At 46.7% G+C, this 12,903-nt stretch overlaps 5 protein-coding genes across 5 annotated transcripts; 2 read left to right on the top strand and 3 right to left on the bottom strand.

Annotated features, from left to right (window-relative positions):
• Positions 1-744: 744 nt before the first annotated feature.
• PAAG_01327 (hypothetical protein) lies at positions 745-1,803 on the top strand (the record flags this gene model as incomplete). Its single annotated transcript, XM_002796273.2, has 3 exons — positions 745-831; positions 1,055-1,296; positions 1,416-1,803. The coding sequence occupies 3 exons, from the start codon at positions 745-747 to the stop codon at positions 1,801-1,803; spliced, it is 717 nt and encodes a 238-aa protein (XP_002796319.1).
• Positions 1,804-2,163: 360 nt separating this feature from the next.
• PAAG_01326 (hypothetical protein) lies at positions 2,164-3,132 on the bottom strand (the record flags this gene model as incomplete). Its single annotated transcript, XM_002796272.2, has 5 exons — positions 2,164-2,255; positions 2,319-2,418; positions 2,485-2,539; positions 2,595-2,779; positions 2,848-3,132. 5 exons carry the CDS (start codon positions 3,130-3,132, stop codon positions 2,164-2,166), a joined length of 717 nt encoding a protein of 238 aa, XP_002796318.1.
• A 416-nt stretch (positions 3,133-3,548) lies between these two features.
• Positions 3,549-5,317, top strand: PAAG_01325 (arf gtpase-activating protein; the record flags this gene model as incomplete). Its single annotated transcript, XM_002796271.2, has 5 exons — positions 3,549-3,614; positions 3,674-3,809; positions 3,870-4,053; positions 4,119-4,846; positions 4,920-5,317. The coding sequence occupies 5 exons, from the start codon at positions 3,549-3,551 to the stop codon at positions 5,315-5,317; spliced, it is 1,512 nt and encodes a 503-aa protein (XP_002796317.2).
• A 771-nt stretch (positions 5,318-6,088) lies between these two features.
• Positions 6,089-8,206, bottom strand: PAAG_01324 (folic acid synthesis protein; the record flags this gene model as incomplete). The annotated part of the gene is made up of 4 exons (XM_015844314.1): positions 6,089-7,103; positions 7,171-7,379; positions 7,455-7,980; positions 8,067-8,206. The coding sequence occupies 4 exons, from the start codon at positions 8,204-8,206 to the stop codon at positions 6,089-6,091; spliced, it is 1,890 nt and encodes a 629-aa protein (XP_015701222.1).
• A 1,336-nt stretch (positions 8,207-9,542) lies between these two features.
• On the bottom strand, positions 9,543-11,174 carry PAAG_01323 (cysteine desulfurase; the record flags this gene model as incomplete). Its single annotated transcript, XM_002796269.1, has 1 exon — positions 9,543-11,174. One exon carries the CDS (start codon positions 11,172-11,174, stop codon positions 9,543-9,545), a length of 1,632 nt encoding a protein of 543 aa, XP_002796315.1.
• Positions 11,175-12,903: the final 1,729 nt, after the last annotated feature.

The raw sequence follows: 12,903 nt of genomic DNA, 5'->3' as shown, positions 1-12,903 counted from the left end.
TCTCCCCTCTCTCTCAAGAGAATTTGAAGCGTTTTTATTGTGAATTGGTGGCATAATTGTGTGTTGAAATGGATAAGTAGTTAAATGAGAAGATATTTTGAATTGGTGATCCGCTCGCTTGGGTGATCTGCTCACTTGGGAATTATGTTAACTAGCTAGTTAATTAGTTAACTAGTTAGCTAGTTAACTTTAATTATCCCGCACAATCTCTGTATGCTCTTGTCTGGACAGTGATATCTCTCATATTTCTCAGCCCTTACTACCCTTAAACTAACCTTAACCCTAATTCGAAGCTAATCCTGGTGTTGGATGATATATGTGGTGTAGTTAGTTTAAAGATTAACTAGATAACTTATGTATTCTACGTGAGTGACAGAAAAGTGGGCCCTATTTTACTCTCCAGGCCATTGTATCATACGTTAGTTATTCACAACATCTTAGTAAATTTGCCGCCCCCACTAGCCAACTCGAGAAAAGTTGACTTTATTGGCCCTATTTTACTCTCCAAGGTCACATTTATTCCCAACGTATTAGTTAGTAAATTTGCCGCCACCCCACTAGCCAACTCGAGAAAAGTTGACCGTATTTATGCAGCGTGACAGAAAGCAGGTCCCCTTTTCTCTACAGAACTTTTTATATTCACTATATATTAGTAAATTTGTCGCCCTCACTAGCCAACTAGAGACAAGTTGACAGTATATATACAGCCCCTTCGTTTGCCAATACAATATTCTTTATCCCATAATGGCCTCATCACTAGCAGAACTTTGTGAACGAGTCAAAAGCCTTCTTCCTGAAGACCTCCGAGACGACCGGTGGTATCTGCCCACGGTAAGTTTCTTTACAAAAAAAAAAAAAAATAAAAATAAAAATAAAAATAAAAATAAAAATAAAAATAAAAATAAAATAAAAAAATATTAAAGCACTTCCACCCTCGAGCGGATCCCGCGAAAATGGATACAGCTGGGGAAATGGAAAATGTCAAGCAAGACGAATAAGAATAAAAACAGAATCCGAAAACCATTCTGACAATTCGTAAAATGATTGAAACAAGGCTGCTGGCCTGGTTGCTTCCGGAAAACCGACCGAACTAGGGAATCTATACCAGTACATATTAGACACAGAATATCCCAATCTTACCGCTGCGCAGGAGCGGAGGTTAGCATCACGGTTCAGTGACCTGCTCATGAAAGAATGGACACTTGTCGGCATCCCGACTGTTTTAATGGCAGTCTCCGCGCTGGCAAAGGTTGAGAGATATGTGTCGGCAGAGAATACAGGACTGGATGAGAAAAGGTAGGTTCTTTTTACGGCATATCTTTGTCCTTACTTTTATTGGATATACTATTTTAGACTTGGTTCATTCTGTTAAATAGCAGCACTGAAGCTACACAACTAATCAACTCGTTGAACAGAAAAAACATTGACCTCGAAAAAGATATTACGGAACGTGGAACAAAGCTCATCAAGCTCCTCTACAAGCAGAATCTTGAACCAATATTCGACACTTGGGGCTCTTACAGGGAGGAATTTGTCTGGCTGGAGAAGAGTGTGATATATGGACTGTTCCTAGCTGATCAGTCCGTCCTATCGAAAGAGGAAACATTGCTCGTCACGTTGCCTGGAATAATGTGCCAAGGCTGGCCGGGACCTGCAATGTGGCATCTTCGTGGCCTGCGGAGGATAGGTCGGAGTGTGGAGGATGTGGAGAAGGTTCAGCAGGCTGTAGAGGCCGTTGCGGTTTGGGCGGGTAAGTCGGTTGAGGGATGGCCAAGGGTCACAGATATTAAGGATGAGATATAAACCACACCCTTTGCATTTGGTGATTTGTATTATGTTTCTTTCGCACGCGGATATAATTTTCAGTTATTGATACAACAAATATTGGGGGAACATCTCCCTATTCATATTGGCTTTTACTAGTGATCACCACTGTGTATATAAGCACAAATTTAAGTTGCTGAAACAACACCATTCTCAGATGTTGTAGTTGGATATCTGCACCTGCTGCAATGTCGGAGCTGTTCGATGGCATTCCAAAATCTGATTTGCCATCCGGCCAAAGATCAAAACTTTCGACTTGATATCATCCAAAGGATGAGCAGTCGCTCAACCATCCTTAGAGTGGGGGTAGTATAAGGGGTGTAATTTGCGAACGTCAGTTCAACGCCATTGTATCCCAAAGATTTTTGTGGCAGTTTTCTTCGCTGCACTTTTAGCCGCCTCAGCATTCTCAAGATAGAGTCGTTGATGGCCTATATCCGTTCAGTCAATACAGACACTGCGTCTCAACATTGAAGCGAGCGAATACACTATACCTTTAACATCCAGGGCTAAAATATTGTATTCATATTCATGCGTTTCCGGGTTCTTTATTAAATGTACGCTGACAACCCCATCGTTGCGTGGACCACTGACCTATAAGCCCAAATCGTGTCAGACGTCATCATCTAATATCCCGTATGAAAAGGGCCCAATACTAACATTGAAGTTCATTTTCATATGTTCGCGCCCTATTCTGTCTTTTTCAATAGTCGTGCTGTATGCCCATCAGCTGCTGTAAAGGATAGTTCACGCGATGGTAGGGCACTTACGCGATGGGCCTGTTTCTAGTCCATTTATTCCACGAAGTCTCTCCATAAGCCCGTATCTTCTTCTTATCCCCAAGTAATTCTATACACCTTGAATCCTCCTTTATTCGGTCTGCAGCACGGTTGAAATTTCGAGTTTTGCTGTCCGGCGCAAAAACTTCCTTGTACAGCAAAGTAAATACGGTCCCCTAGTTTTGAATTAGGACAATCCATTTGCAATCCACATTAGTAACACTACAAATCGGTCATTACTCACCGTCATCGCAGCTCCGATAACAATGATGAGGAAGTTCGCAGACTGCTGAGTTGCCCTAGCCGCCTTTTCACGCTTTGAGAGTTCGCCCCAGCGTACACGACCGTCATCACTGGTGACTGTTATTTGCTTCCTTGTTGGTGAGGAACTTGATGACGACGTCCCACCCAGGCTGCTTTGAGTCGCGTAATATCGGGCAAGTGTTCTCCATGGTCTGATAGGATGTCTTGTAGCGGGGTTTGCGGCATAGATGCTGAGAGCATGTCGGAGTCGGAGGGTGTAAGTCATAGCTATGGCTGATTAGGTTTTCATCGGGCCGGGCAATGAAGTGCAAAACGGGAATCAAGCAATCCCGAATGGGGCCATAGGTTGAATGATAGTTCATCAAATAGCTGTCTCAACAGGATTATCACTCTCACCCAGCATTCTTTGTTGAATCCCCTCTCTATCTGGATACAATATACCAGGCCTCTTTCGCGGCTGGATCATGTGAGCCATTAGTCATGAAGTTACCTTTAGCGCGCTTATGAGCGCTTGTTGGCGATTTGTTGGCGTTTGCCGTGTCATACTCTACGCCTTAGAACCACGCTGGCCGTTCAACTGCGCAGATTCAACGTCCTCCCTCCGCCAAACACACAATCCGCCTTTTTGGACTACGTCCGCAACGTCTGCTCCAACCAGAATCTCCTGTACTGCTCTTCACAATGACTGCGACGAAGGCAGAGTCGCAGAAAATTTTCGAAAAACTTAAAACTAAACCTGCAAATAAGGTGAGCCCCCGAAGAATCCCCTTCTTCCCTTGAGCGTAGGCACTAAATTGACTGGGAAGATATGTTTTGACTGCGGCACCAACAATCCTACGTGGTCCTCGGTCCCGTTTGGCATCTACCTTTGTCTAGACTGCTCGTCGAACCACAGAAATCTCGGTGTTCACATTTCCTTTGTTCGTTCGACGAACCTTGATCGTGCGTCTTGCCCCGCATCCAGATATTTACCTGATATATGCCTGCTAATGATAGATTTAGAATGGCAATGGGAGCAGCTGCGGGTTATGAAAGTGGGAGGGAATGAGTCTGCGACGAAGTATTTCCAATCACATGGAGGAACCGCGGCTTTGGCCAGCAAAGACCCGAAAGTTAAATACACATCCACCGCCGCCGTGAAATACAAGGAAGAGCTGAAGAGAAGAGCAGCATTGGATGCTCAAGAGTGCGTTCTTTTTTAAATGAATTTTATTGGGTATGTCCCGTGCTAATGAACCGTTGGACATATAGACACCCGCATGAAGTTGTTATCTCTGATGTTGGCCCGAATTTTTCCTCTGATGGGGATGCCACCGCTGGAGGAGAACCTGAAGAAGATTTTTTCTCTTCATGGGATAAACCAGCCATCAAACGGCCAAGTAACTCGCCCTCGCAGTCAGCAACCCCACCTGTAGGCTGCCGCACCGCTTCCCCGTTCCTCAGCGCTTCCGCAAACGGCCATGGAACCGCTCGACCAAAGTCCCCCCTTTCTGGCTCGGAAGATAAAAGTACGGTACCTACCCCGCCAGTGGCTGTCCGGTCAAATCCCGCTGTGCGCAAGACTGGAGCCGCCGGTGCTAAGAAAGGAGGGATCTTGGGATCAAAAAAGGCACCAAAGCTGGGTGCGCAGAAAGTTACTTCTGCCGATGCCATTGATTTTGAGGAAGCGGAGAAGAGGGCGAAAGAAGAGGCGGAGCGTATTGCTAAGCTGGGATATGACCCTGAAGCCGAGAAGGCACAAGCTGAAGCTAAAACAGGATCCGCATCGTTAACCACCAGAATTACATCCCCTGCACCGGTCAGTCCCGCCCGAGGTGGTTTTGGAGCCACCAAAACCCATGAAAGAAACCCCAACGATGTTGACCGCCTCGGAATGGGTATTGGCCGTCTGGGATTTGGCCAGGTTGGCGCCGCGCCAAAAGCACAAGCCACTAAGAAACTAGGTTTTGGAGCAACCAGCACGCCTAATGCTGCGGATGGTAAGAAACATTTGATCTCTACATGGAGGCCTTTGGTTTCTTCTCCAAACTAATATCGTTTTTACCCGTTTAGCCGAGGAATTAGAATATGCCAGAAAGAAATTCGGTAACCAGAAGGGCATCTCCTCCGACGAATTTTTCGGTCGCGACCAATTCGATGCTGCCGCCCAGGCGGAAGCCAAGAGCCGGCTTTCAAATTTCGAAGGCGCGACATCTATATCTAGCAATGCTTACTTCGGCCGTCCTGAAGATGACCTACCGGCTAACGATGAGTACGGTGGTTATGACGATCTAGAGAGTGCAGCGAGAGATTTTGTACGACGCTTTGGAATTACGGCGGGTGACGATCTGGAGAATCTGACTCAGGTGCTTGGTGAGGGTGCGGTAAGGTTACAAGGTATGCTTTTCTCTCGACTTCCTCTTTGTCCCTGTTCTATTGTGTACGCCTTCCACCATTTTACAGAGAGCTAACTTTTTATGGCCGTCTGAATAGGAGCTATTCGAAATTATCTTAATAGTTAAGAGACGGATTGCAATTCTTTCAGTTCCCTTTGTGCCTTGCGTTTTTCTTTTAGCATATAATAATACGTCTATTTTCTCTTGATTTAATACATTGCTTTCCGTTGGTTGCTTCAATTTGTTTGGCTGGCGACTCTTCTTTGGCGGAAGGGCTCTATCCAGTAATAATGGAGACATGCTGGAGACAAGGTCCACGATAACGACGATCGTTGCTGGCTACGACGGGGGGCAAGTTCGTTAATAATTTGTGTAAGTAGAATACTGATTTTGCCTCCTTTTTCTCTTCTCTTTCTCTGTATCTTTTTTTAAATTTTTTTAAATTTTTTAAATTTTTTTTTTTTTTTTTTGGCTCTCAGCTCAGGCACTTTATTTGGGAATCTTTTCTTTTGATCAGGTTGAAGTGAGCATACAACTCCGATAAAACGATAGATGCTATTTTGAAATATTTTTGTTGAACAGAAACCACGTAGTAGTTGTGTGAAATAGAACGTGTTTAATAATTCTCTCTATATTACGAATTTGGCCGTTTTTGCATAATCAGCTGGATAATAAATACAGACAAAAATCTTAACACAAACTTCGTAATACCTGGTGTTGAACATGAGACAAAGTATATATTTGGTATTACATGGTGTTGAACTTGCTATTTATGCCCAAAAAATAAATTGCAGCAAGGGCACAATGGACGTGTGCAAGGCTTCCAACGATTATTTCCCTTTCAGATCAATCGACTCTATCTCTATAAATTGCATCTGCCATTTTAACCACCTGCCTCATCTCGTTCACATTGTGCACCCTTACGATATCCGCACCACCAGCTATAGAAGCCGTAACACCTGCCGCTGTACCCCAGAGCCGTTCACTAGGCGTCTGAACCCCTGTAATATTCCCAATAAAGCCTTTTAAACTCGTTCCCACCAGCCACGGGAAGTAATTCAACTCTTCAAATGCTCCCCTCAAAATAAGCCCGTTCCTCAAAATCTCGAGATTCTGGGGTTGGATCTTCGCAAAGCCAATTCCGGGGTCGAGAATTATTCTCCAGCGCCGCACACCAACTTTCTCCGCCTCTCTGACTCTCTTTATGAGTTCATTAGCGACACCACTGATGATGCCGCTTCCGCCCCCAGGGCCATCGGCATATGCGCTGTAATCGGTAAGTTTGGTCATTGTCTGCGGCGTGCCGCGCATGTGCTGGAGGATCACTGTCTTCTGAAGTTTAGCCATGGTAGCCAGCATGTTGGGATCCATAGTGCCCCCAGAGATATCGTTTATGATATCTGCTCCTGCCTCAACAGCCGCCTCCGCGACACTAGCGCGATATGTATCGATGCTGACTGCGATTTTGTTGGCCTCGGGGAGGGAGCGGATAAGCCGTATGGTAGGGATGACGCGCGAAAGCTCCACTTCTTTGGTCACGGGAGGGCAGCCAGGGCGGGTACTTTCGCCTCCTACGTCGATGATGGTCGCTCCGTGCTTAATAAAGTTGAGGATGGTCTCAGTCAGTGCGGGGATGTTTTCGGGTGAGTGCTTGCCGCCATCGGCGAAGGAGTCTGGAGTCACGTTTAGGACAGCCATGATGTTGGTGGCGCGTTTGGGGTCGCTGGGGGTGAGGGGTGGGAGATGGGGAAATAAAGGGGTAACGGCGATTGGGGGGGGATTGGAGGGAGGAAGCGAGTCTAGGTATGACTGATATGAGAGGGCTTTATCAGATAGGGGAGGGCGTTCATTGGGTATAAGTCTATGGCTATGTTAGTAGGGAGTAAATCGTTGCTACCATGGGCATGACCGGTTGAGTTGAATCGTACTGGCAAAGCGGTCGCAAGACAAATTCCCGTTCCAGCATTAATTTGTGGGGTATTTCCAGTCGAGGGTGTGAGAATTTTAAATCATTGTACAGCAGTATATCAAGATCGATATTACGGGGACCCTTGTCTATAATTTTACGTCTTCCCATATCGTTCTCAATTGACTGGAGGGTGTTTAATAACGCAATAGGCCCCATCGTAGTTTCAATCTGTGCTAGCCGTCAGCAGGTCAAAAATTCAAGTGACAACATCTAGTGACAGAAGAGACTTAAGACTATCCAAACCTCACAGGCGCCATTGACGAATTTTCCCTGATCCGTCACATACATAGGCGCTGTTTCGAAGAGACTGCTAGTTCGTATGATTTTGAGACCACGGGCTTCCATTTCTCGGCATGCTTGCTCGATCATGGCAATACAGTCACCCATATTGCTGCCCAGGGCAATGAATGCCCGGCATGGCGACTGAGCCTCCCCAGCACTGGATGAACCAGCTGCTGGTGCTGGAGAGCTGGAATAAGCCCGCTGCTGATTCATGACGTGTGAAGCAGAGTTCCTGACACGGAGATTACCAGAGAGAAGCCCTGTGAACTGGCACGGTTGTTGCCCCCCGGCTGCATTTATCTGCAGAACACGGAGGCCACGTCCTGGCGCAGGGCTGCACTGAGAGAACGAGCGTTTGGGGCTAGATGTGCCTTCCCATGTAGAGGATCCGTTAAGGTGGCGACCTGGGACAGAAGCAGAACCGCTGCCGCCCCGCAACAAAAGTGACAGTGAGGTCAAATCACCGTCGGCAGGGAGTGCGCCTTTCCTTTATCCTCGAGTTAGCCAATCGGATCCAAAGCGGCTACAGTGCGGGGATCTGGAAATAATTGAACAAAACGGAAAAATACAAACCTTTGTGTGGACGCAATGCTGCGGATACTTTTCTGGCGGCCGCTGAGGAATTTCGCATCGACTAGCTGAGGTGAAAGGCGAGGGCGAAACAGGTTGGCCACGCTACCATCCCAGCGACGACAACACCTGTGCATTTGCATCTCTGGCTCTCAGGTGTGGAAATGTAGAGACAACATGATGTGCGAGTTTCGACGCCTTTCTACATGGATAAATTGACGGATGGGCAGCTCTGGAACGCGCTGTGCTGAGTCATCCAGCAACAGCCAATCAGTAGCTTGTGGTTAACTATAAGGTTGAAGGGCCCCAAGGGTTTGGACGTTGGACGTTGGAGTTGGGACGTTGATCGTACGCCGGAAACACGGGCGAACAAGTTGAGGGTTGGTAGTTTGAACTACAAAGGTCTTGGCCCACTTTTTGCAAATCTCGAGAACCAAACAGTCTTCCGCATCTTCTATTCAACCTCACGCGGCCTTGCGACGCCAGGTTTAGGGTTAGGCTTGGAGTTCGTTAAGGTTAATGGTCAGAGGAATATGATGAGAATCAGCAGCGGTCAAACGCAATGCAGACAGAGATGGGTGTGAGACCGGTGTGACTAGCTATGAATAGTTATGTAGTTTTTCATGTGGGAGCGTCGTGGCTTATCATTGAGAGTTTTGTCCGAAACCACATTCAAAATAATATGCCTTCGACCGAGATTGTTAAACCGGTGTTCAATGATACGCCCGGGTTGTGGATGGAAGGGATGTTGAAGAATGGGAAGACTATTATGGATGTTCTCCACCAAAGACAAAGAACCCACCGTTGATTGATGTCACAGAGAACAACAACGCGGTCATTTGCCCAGGCAGATCTCCCCACCATAGGAAATTCTCCGCGCTTCAGTATCTGGAACAATAGGGCTCGCCCTCTCCTATTGTTCCTTTCTTTCTTTTTTGCTCCATTTATAACCCGTCATTAGCCCCCTTTACGAACTCTCCTGTTCTCATTTGCTTCTGATCGATATGTTGAGGGCCTTGATTAAAAAACGACGTCGCTGGTAGCTCTTTGTCCATGCAACACCTCTTACATCCGAACCAACGCCGCGCTGGACGAGCCCTACCCCAATCAAACACCGATAGAATTTCCCAAAAGTCTAAAAAGGACAAAAGAAAAGAAACATCAATAGTATGGTTCACGGACGCGAAAACAAAAACCCACATACTAAGACCGCGGGTGAAAAAGACCTCCAGTATCCTTGATGGGTCAAACCCAAGCTATAAAGCATCATGTGAAGAGAAAGGAAATTGCTTATGTACATGTTCAGGAAAGGTAACTGACTCGCACGCATAACTACCCCGATAAACAACACAAATTCAGATTGGCTGAGCAATATGCAGTATACCAAGCCGAGAGCCCAACCAATCCTGGGCCTGGGAAAGGAGTGCTGTTCGATCGTGAAACGTAAAAAAAAAAAAAAAAAAGTGACCGGACTTCATTTCAGCAATGTAATCGTGGAGCAAGCTTATCATCAACCGGAGCAATGTCAAGGAAAGTACACGCAAACTGAATGAATCGATACACGTCGGCAAAATTCGACATGAGACCAAGCGACACCCGAATGCCACCGCCGCTAGGCATGCCCATATCAACCAGGAAGTCATTCCAACCCTTCTTCCGGCCGTTCCTTGACTCCATTTCCGCCTCTCCGTTGAAGGCGCTAACGAGGATGTTTTGAGAGAGGTTGAATGCCGCCTCTCCAGCTCCGGGATTGCAAAAACAGCCTGTCCTCAGGGATATGTTAACGGCAGCGGAGCGCTTCTCGACTATTCGCTCATCAACCACCTTGCCAGTCGGCGTTATGAAGTTGAATGTGAGTGTTCCGCCACGTCGATGCGTGTTGGGAGCTCCATAGATCCGGATCAGACGGCGCCCGTTGGAGTGACGGAGGATAAGCATGGTCTTGATCAGCCAGTCCATTAGACACATGACACGTTCGTGGATTGTCTCCATGCCGATGCTTGCCAAATGATTGAGACCAATGTGTACCGTCGGAAGGCTCAAATAGTTCACTGTACCATCCTCGAATGCTTCATGCCCGTCAAGGAGCACATGCCCATCGGCCTGGACTGAACTGCCCCAGACAGTCCCTCCGGCAAACCACGGTCTGTTCAATCGAGCCAAAGCTTCCCTTCGAGCTATCAGACAGCCAACACCGGTCGGATAGCCGAACATCTTATAGAAAGAGATGGGTACAAAGTCGGGATGCCATCGGGAGAGGTCCAAGCGATTAGTCGCAACAAAAGCCGCGGCGTCGAGCATTACATCCCACCCCTGTTGGTGGGCTTTCTCAATCCATTCGAGTGGATGCTGGGTGCCTGAGAAGTTCGACTGAGCTGGATATATAAGTAGACGGGAGTTGTTTATTTTCTCATCCTTTGGCAACAGGGCGTTTTCAAACATCACCTCGTCTGCACGCAATTCAGGCCATGTCACTGGGATATACGAGATTGTAGCACCCTTGGCACGAGCGAATTCGCGAATCCCGTGAGCGGAATTATGGTTATCCCATAACAGCATGATCTCGGCACCTGGGCAGAAGGGATATGATTCGCCGACCAATTTCATCGCATGGGAAGCATTAGCTGTGAAGATGACGGCGTATTCCTCAGGAGAGGCACGGAAGAATGAGTACACAAGCGTCCGCCCTTGCTCGCCTAATTCTGTGATGGCGCTTGAGGTTGGATTGAGCGAGTGAGGGTTCCCGAAGACGTTACGGTGAAGAAGGTCATGGTGCGCACGCAGTTGGGAGTCAGCATAGAGTCCTCCGCCGGTATAGTCCAGATAAATGTGGCCCTCTCTGTCTAAGGTAGGATAATCCATTCGACGAATACGATCTATTTTTGCGGTGTTGTTGAAGGTTGGATATTTCTGTCGAAACAGCTGTTCTACTTCTTCGACATCTTTCTGATTTCTCTTCTTCCTGGCCCATGGCCTCAACCATATCTTTCGTGGTATTGTTGGTGGTGGTGGAGAAGAGTAGCCGGCAATGTGGTGTTTTTTCTGCAGCCTCTGAGCTTCTTCGCCCAGCTCGTTCGGCTGTGCAGTAAGGACACTAACACATGACCCCATTATCTTTTGCAGGGACAAAGATCGTAAGGCATATATATATCTCCAGACTGTATGGATATCCAAGTGCCGAAATGGAGTTCAGAGGGAAAAAAGATCCGAACAAGGTGTGCACTTGTTACGTTCCCCTCCGACACATATATAAAAAGGTATGAAAAGTATTTAAATAGTAGACTAATATAATTTTAATTACTCCAATTTGAAACAGGGAAATCCACCCGTTGTTAATGGTCTTCGAATCAACTCAGCAAAACCCAAGATCCCGGGCCTATACCGCTCTCTTTATAGAAAAGGAACACCATCCGATGTATGCTAATCAAGCAACCAATGCGCAATGGTTCATTTACACGCACGATGGATTTGACCTTCATGGTGATTCCAAGAGATAAAACTAAAAAAAAAAAAGGAAGTATACTGACCCAGCTGTACTAACTCCCTCAACCACCCCCATGTACACCGCAGGTTCATTCATTCATTGATTGATTCGCTGCTCGCACAGATGGTTATGCATCCGTCTAACGACCTGCATTACCGTCGTTTGTACAGGTACTTGCATTTTTCCGTTGCTTCCCCCCCCCCCGCCTCCTCTTCCCCCTCTTTCCCCCTTGCTTTCCATCTCTCCAGCACGAGGTGTTTGGGAAGTGGACTAGGAGATGGCTGCCTCTCTCCAATGAGTGTCGGGTATACTTGGCCACACATACCCTTGCTTTGTCTTATGAGCTATCATCAAATGGACAACCTGGCATGAGACAACTAGGAGAAACGATTTATGTTTCTCCTTTTTAGTCCTTCAGGTCCTTCACCTTCGATGCCCTCGTTCAGTCCACGATCAGAGCGTCTGGGCAGTTATCCCTCACAAGCAGAATCGAAAAGTACATCCCGCTAATATTTCCTCAATATGGCGGTGCATTGGGGCCAACGGATGGCCGTCAAATTATCTCCTTGTCGGTTTAGCTATCCCAGGTTACTGGCGTCGCTAGCGAAGCTGACTAAATTTTATTTTCAGCATCAGGTTACACCAATTAATGCGCTAAAGACTTTGATTCCTTCCGGAAGCCTCGTTTATGCTATTTTCATGATCTTTATTTTCCCGCTGCGCCTGCACTGTCCATGGACCACATGTCATCATCACATCGCCTCAATCTGTGCAGATCTCTGTCAGTGGGGTTTTTGGCGTGTAATATCTGTGCAAAGGACATACAGTGAAAATGCCTCTGCCTTTTGCTTTTTCTATGCCATCGGATCCGTGGCTCATGTACTCCGTATACGCTGGCTGAAATGGGTAGAAATATAAGCAAATGATATCCCATATCAAAAAAAAAAAAAAAAAAAAAAAAAAAAAAAAAATCTCAAGAGGCCCGCCAACTCATTAAAACGAACTATATATAAGCTGACTCCGTCCCGTCTTCAGTGTTTAGCCTCCTTGTCTTTACCCTCCTTTTCCTCATCAAGGTCTCGGTTCTCCATACCTGTCTAAATGCACCTTTCGTTTCCGGCGTATAAAATTACCCCTTGCGTTCCCTCCCCTCCCCAAAAAATTTCCCAATGGTGTGGTGGCGGATCTGGATCACCATGGCGCTGTGCCATGGCATTGGATCAAACGGGTTGGGTTTGACATGGAAAAAGTTACCAAAGCTCGAACCAGATCAAGGTCAAAGCTAGAATATCAGTTTGGCACCTTTGATCAGCAAACCTTCGGTTAGCGTGGATAATTGGGCCATGCAATAATAAC

Source organism: Paracoccidioides lutzii, assembly GCF_000150705.2.
Source record: "Paracoccidioides lutzii Pb01 unplaced genomic scaffold supercont2.3, whole genome shotgun sequence".
Taxonomy (NCBI): domain Eukaryota; kingdom Fungi; phylum Ascomycota; class Eurotiomycetes; order Onygenales; family Ajellomycetaceae; genus Paracoccidioides; species Paracoccidioides lutzii.
This window is presented reverse-complemented; position numbering and strand designations above follow the sequence as displayed.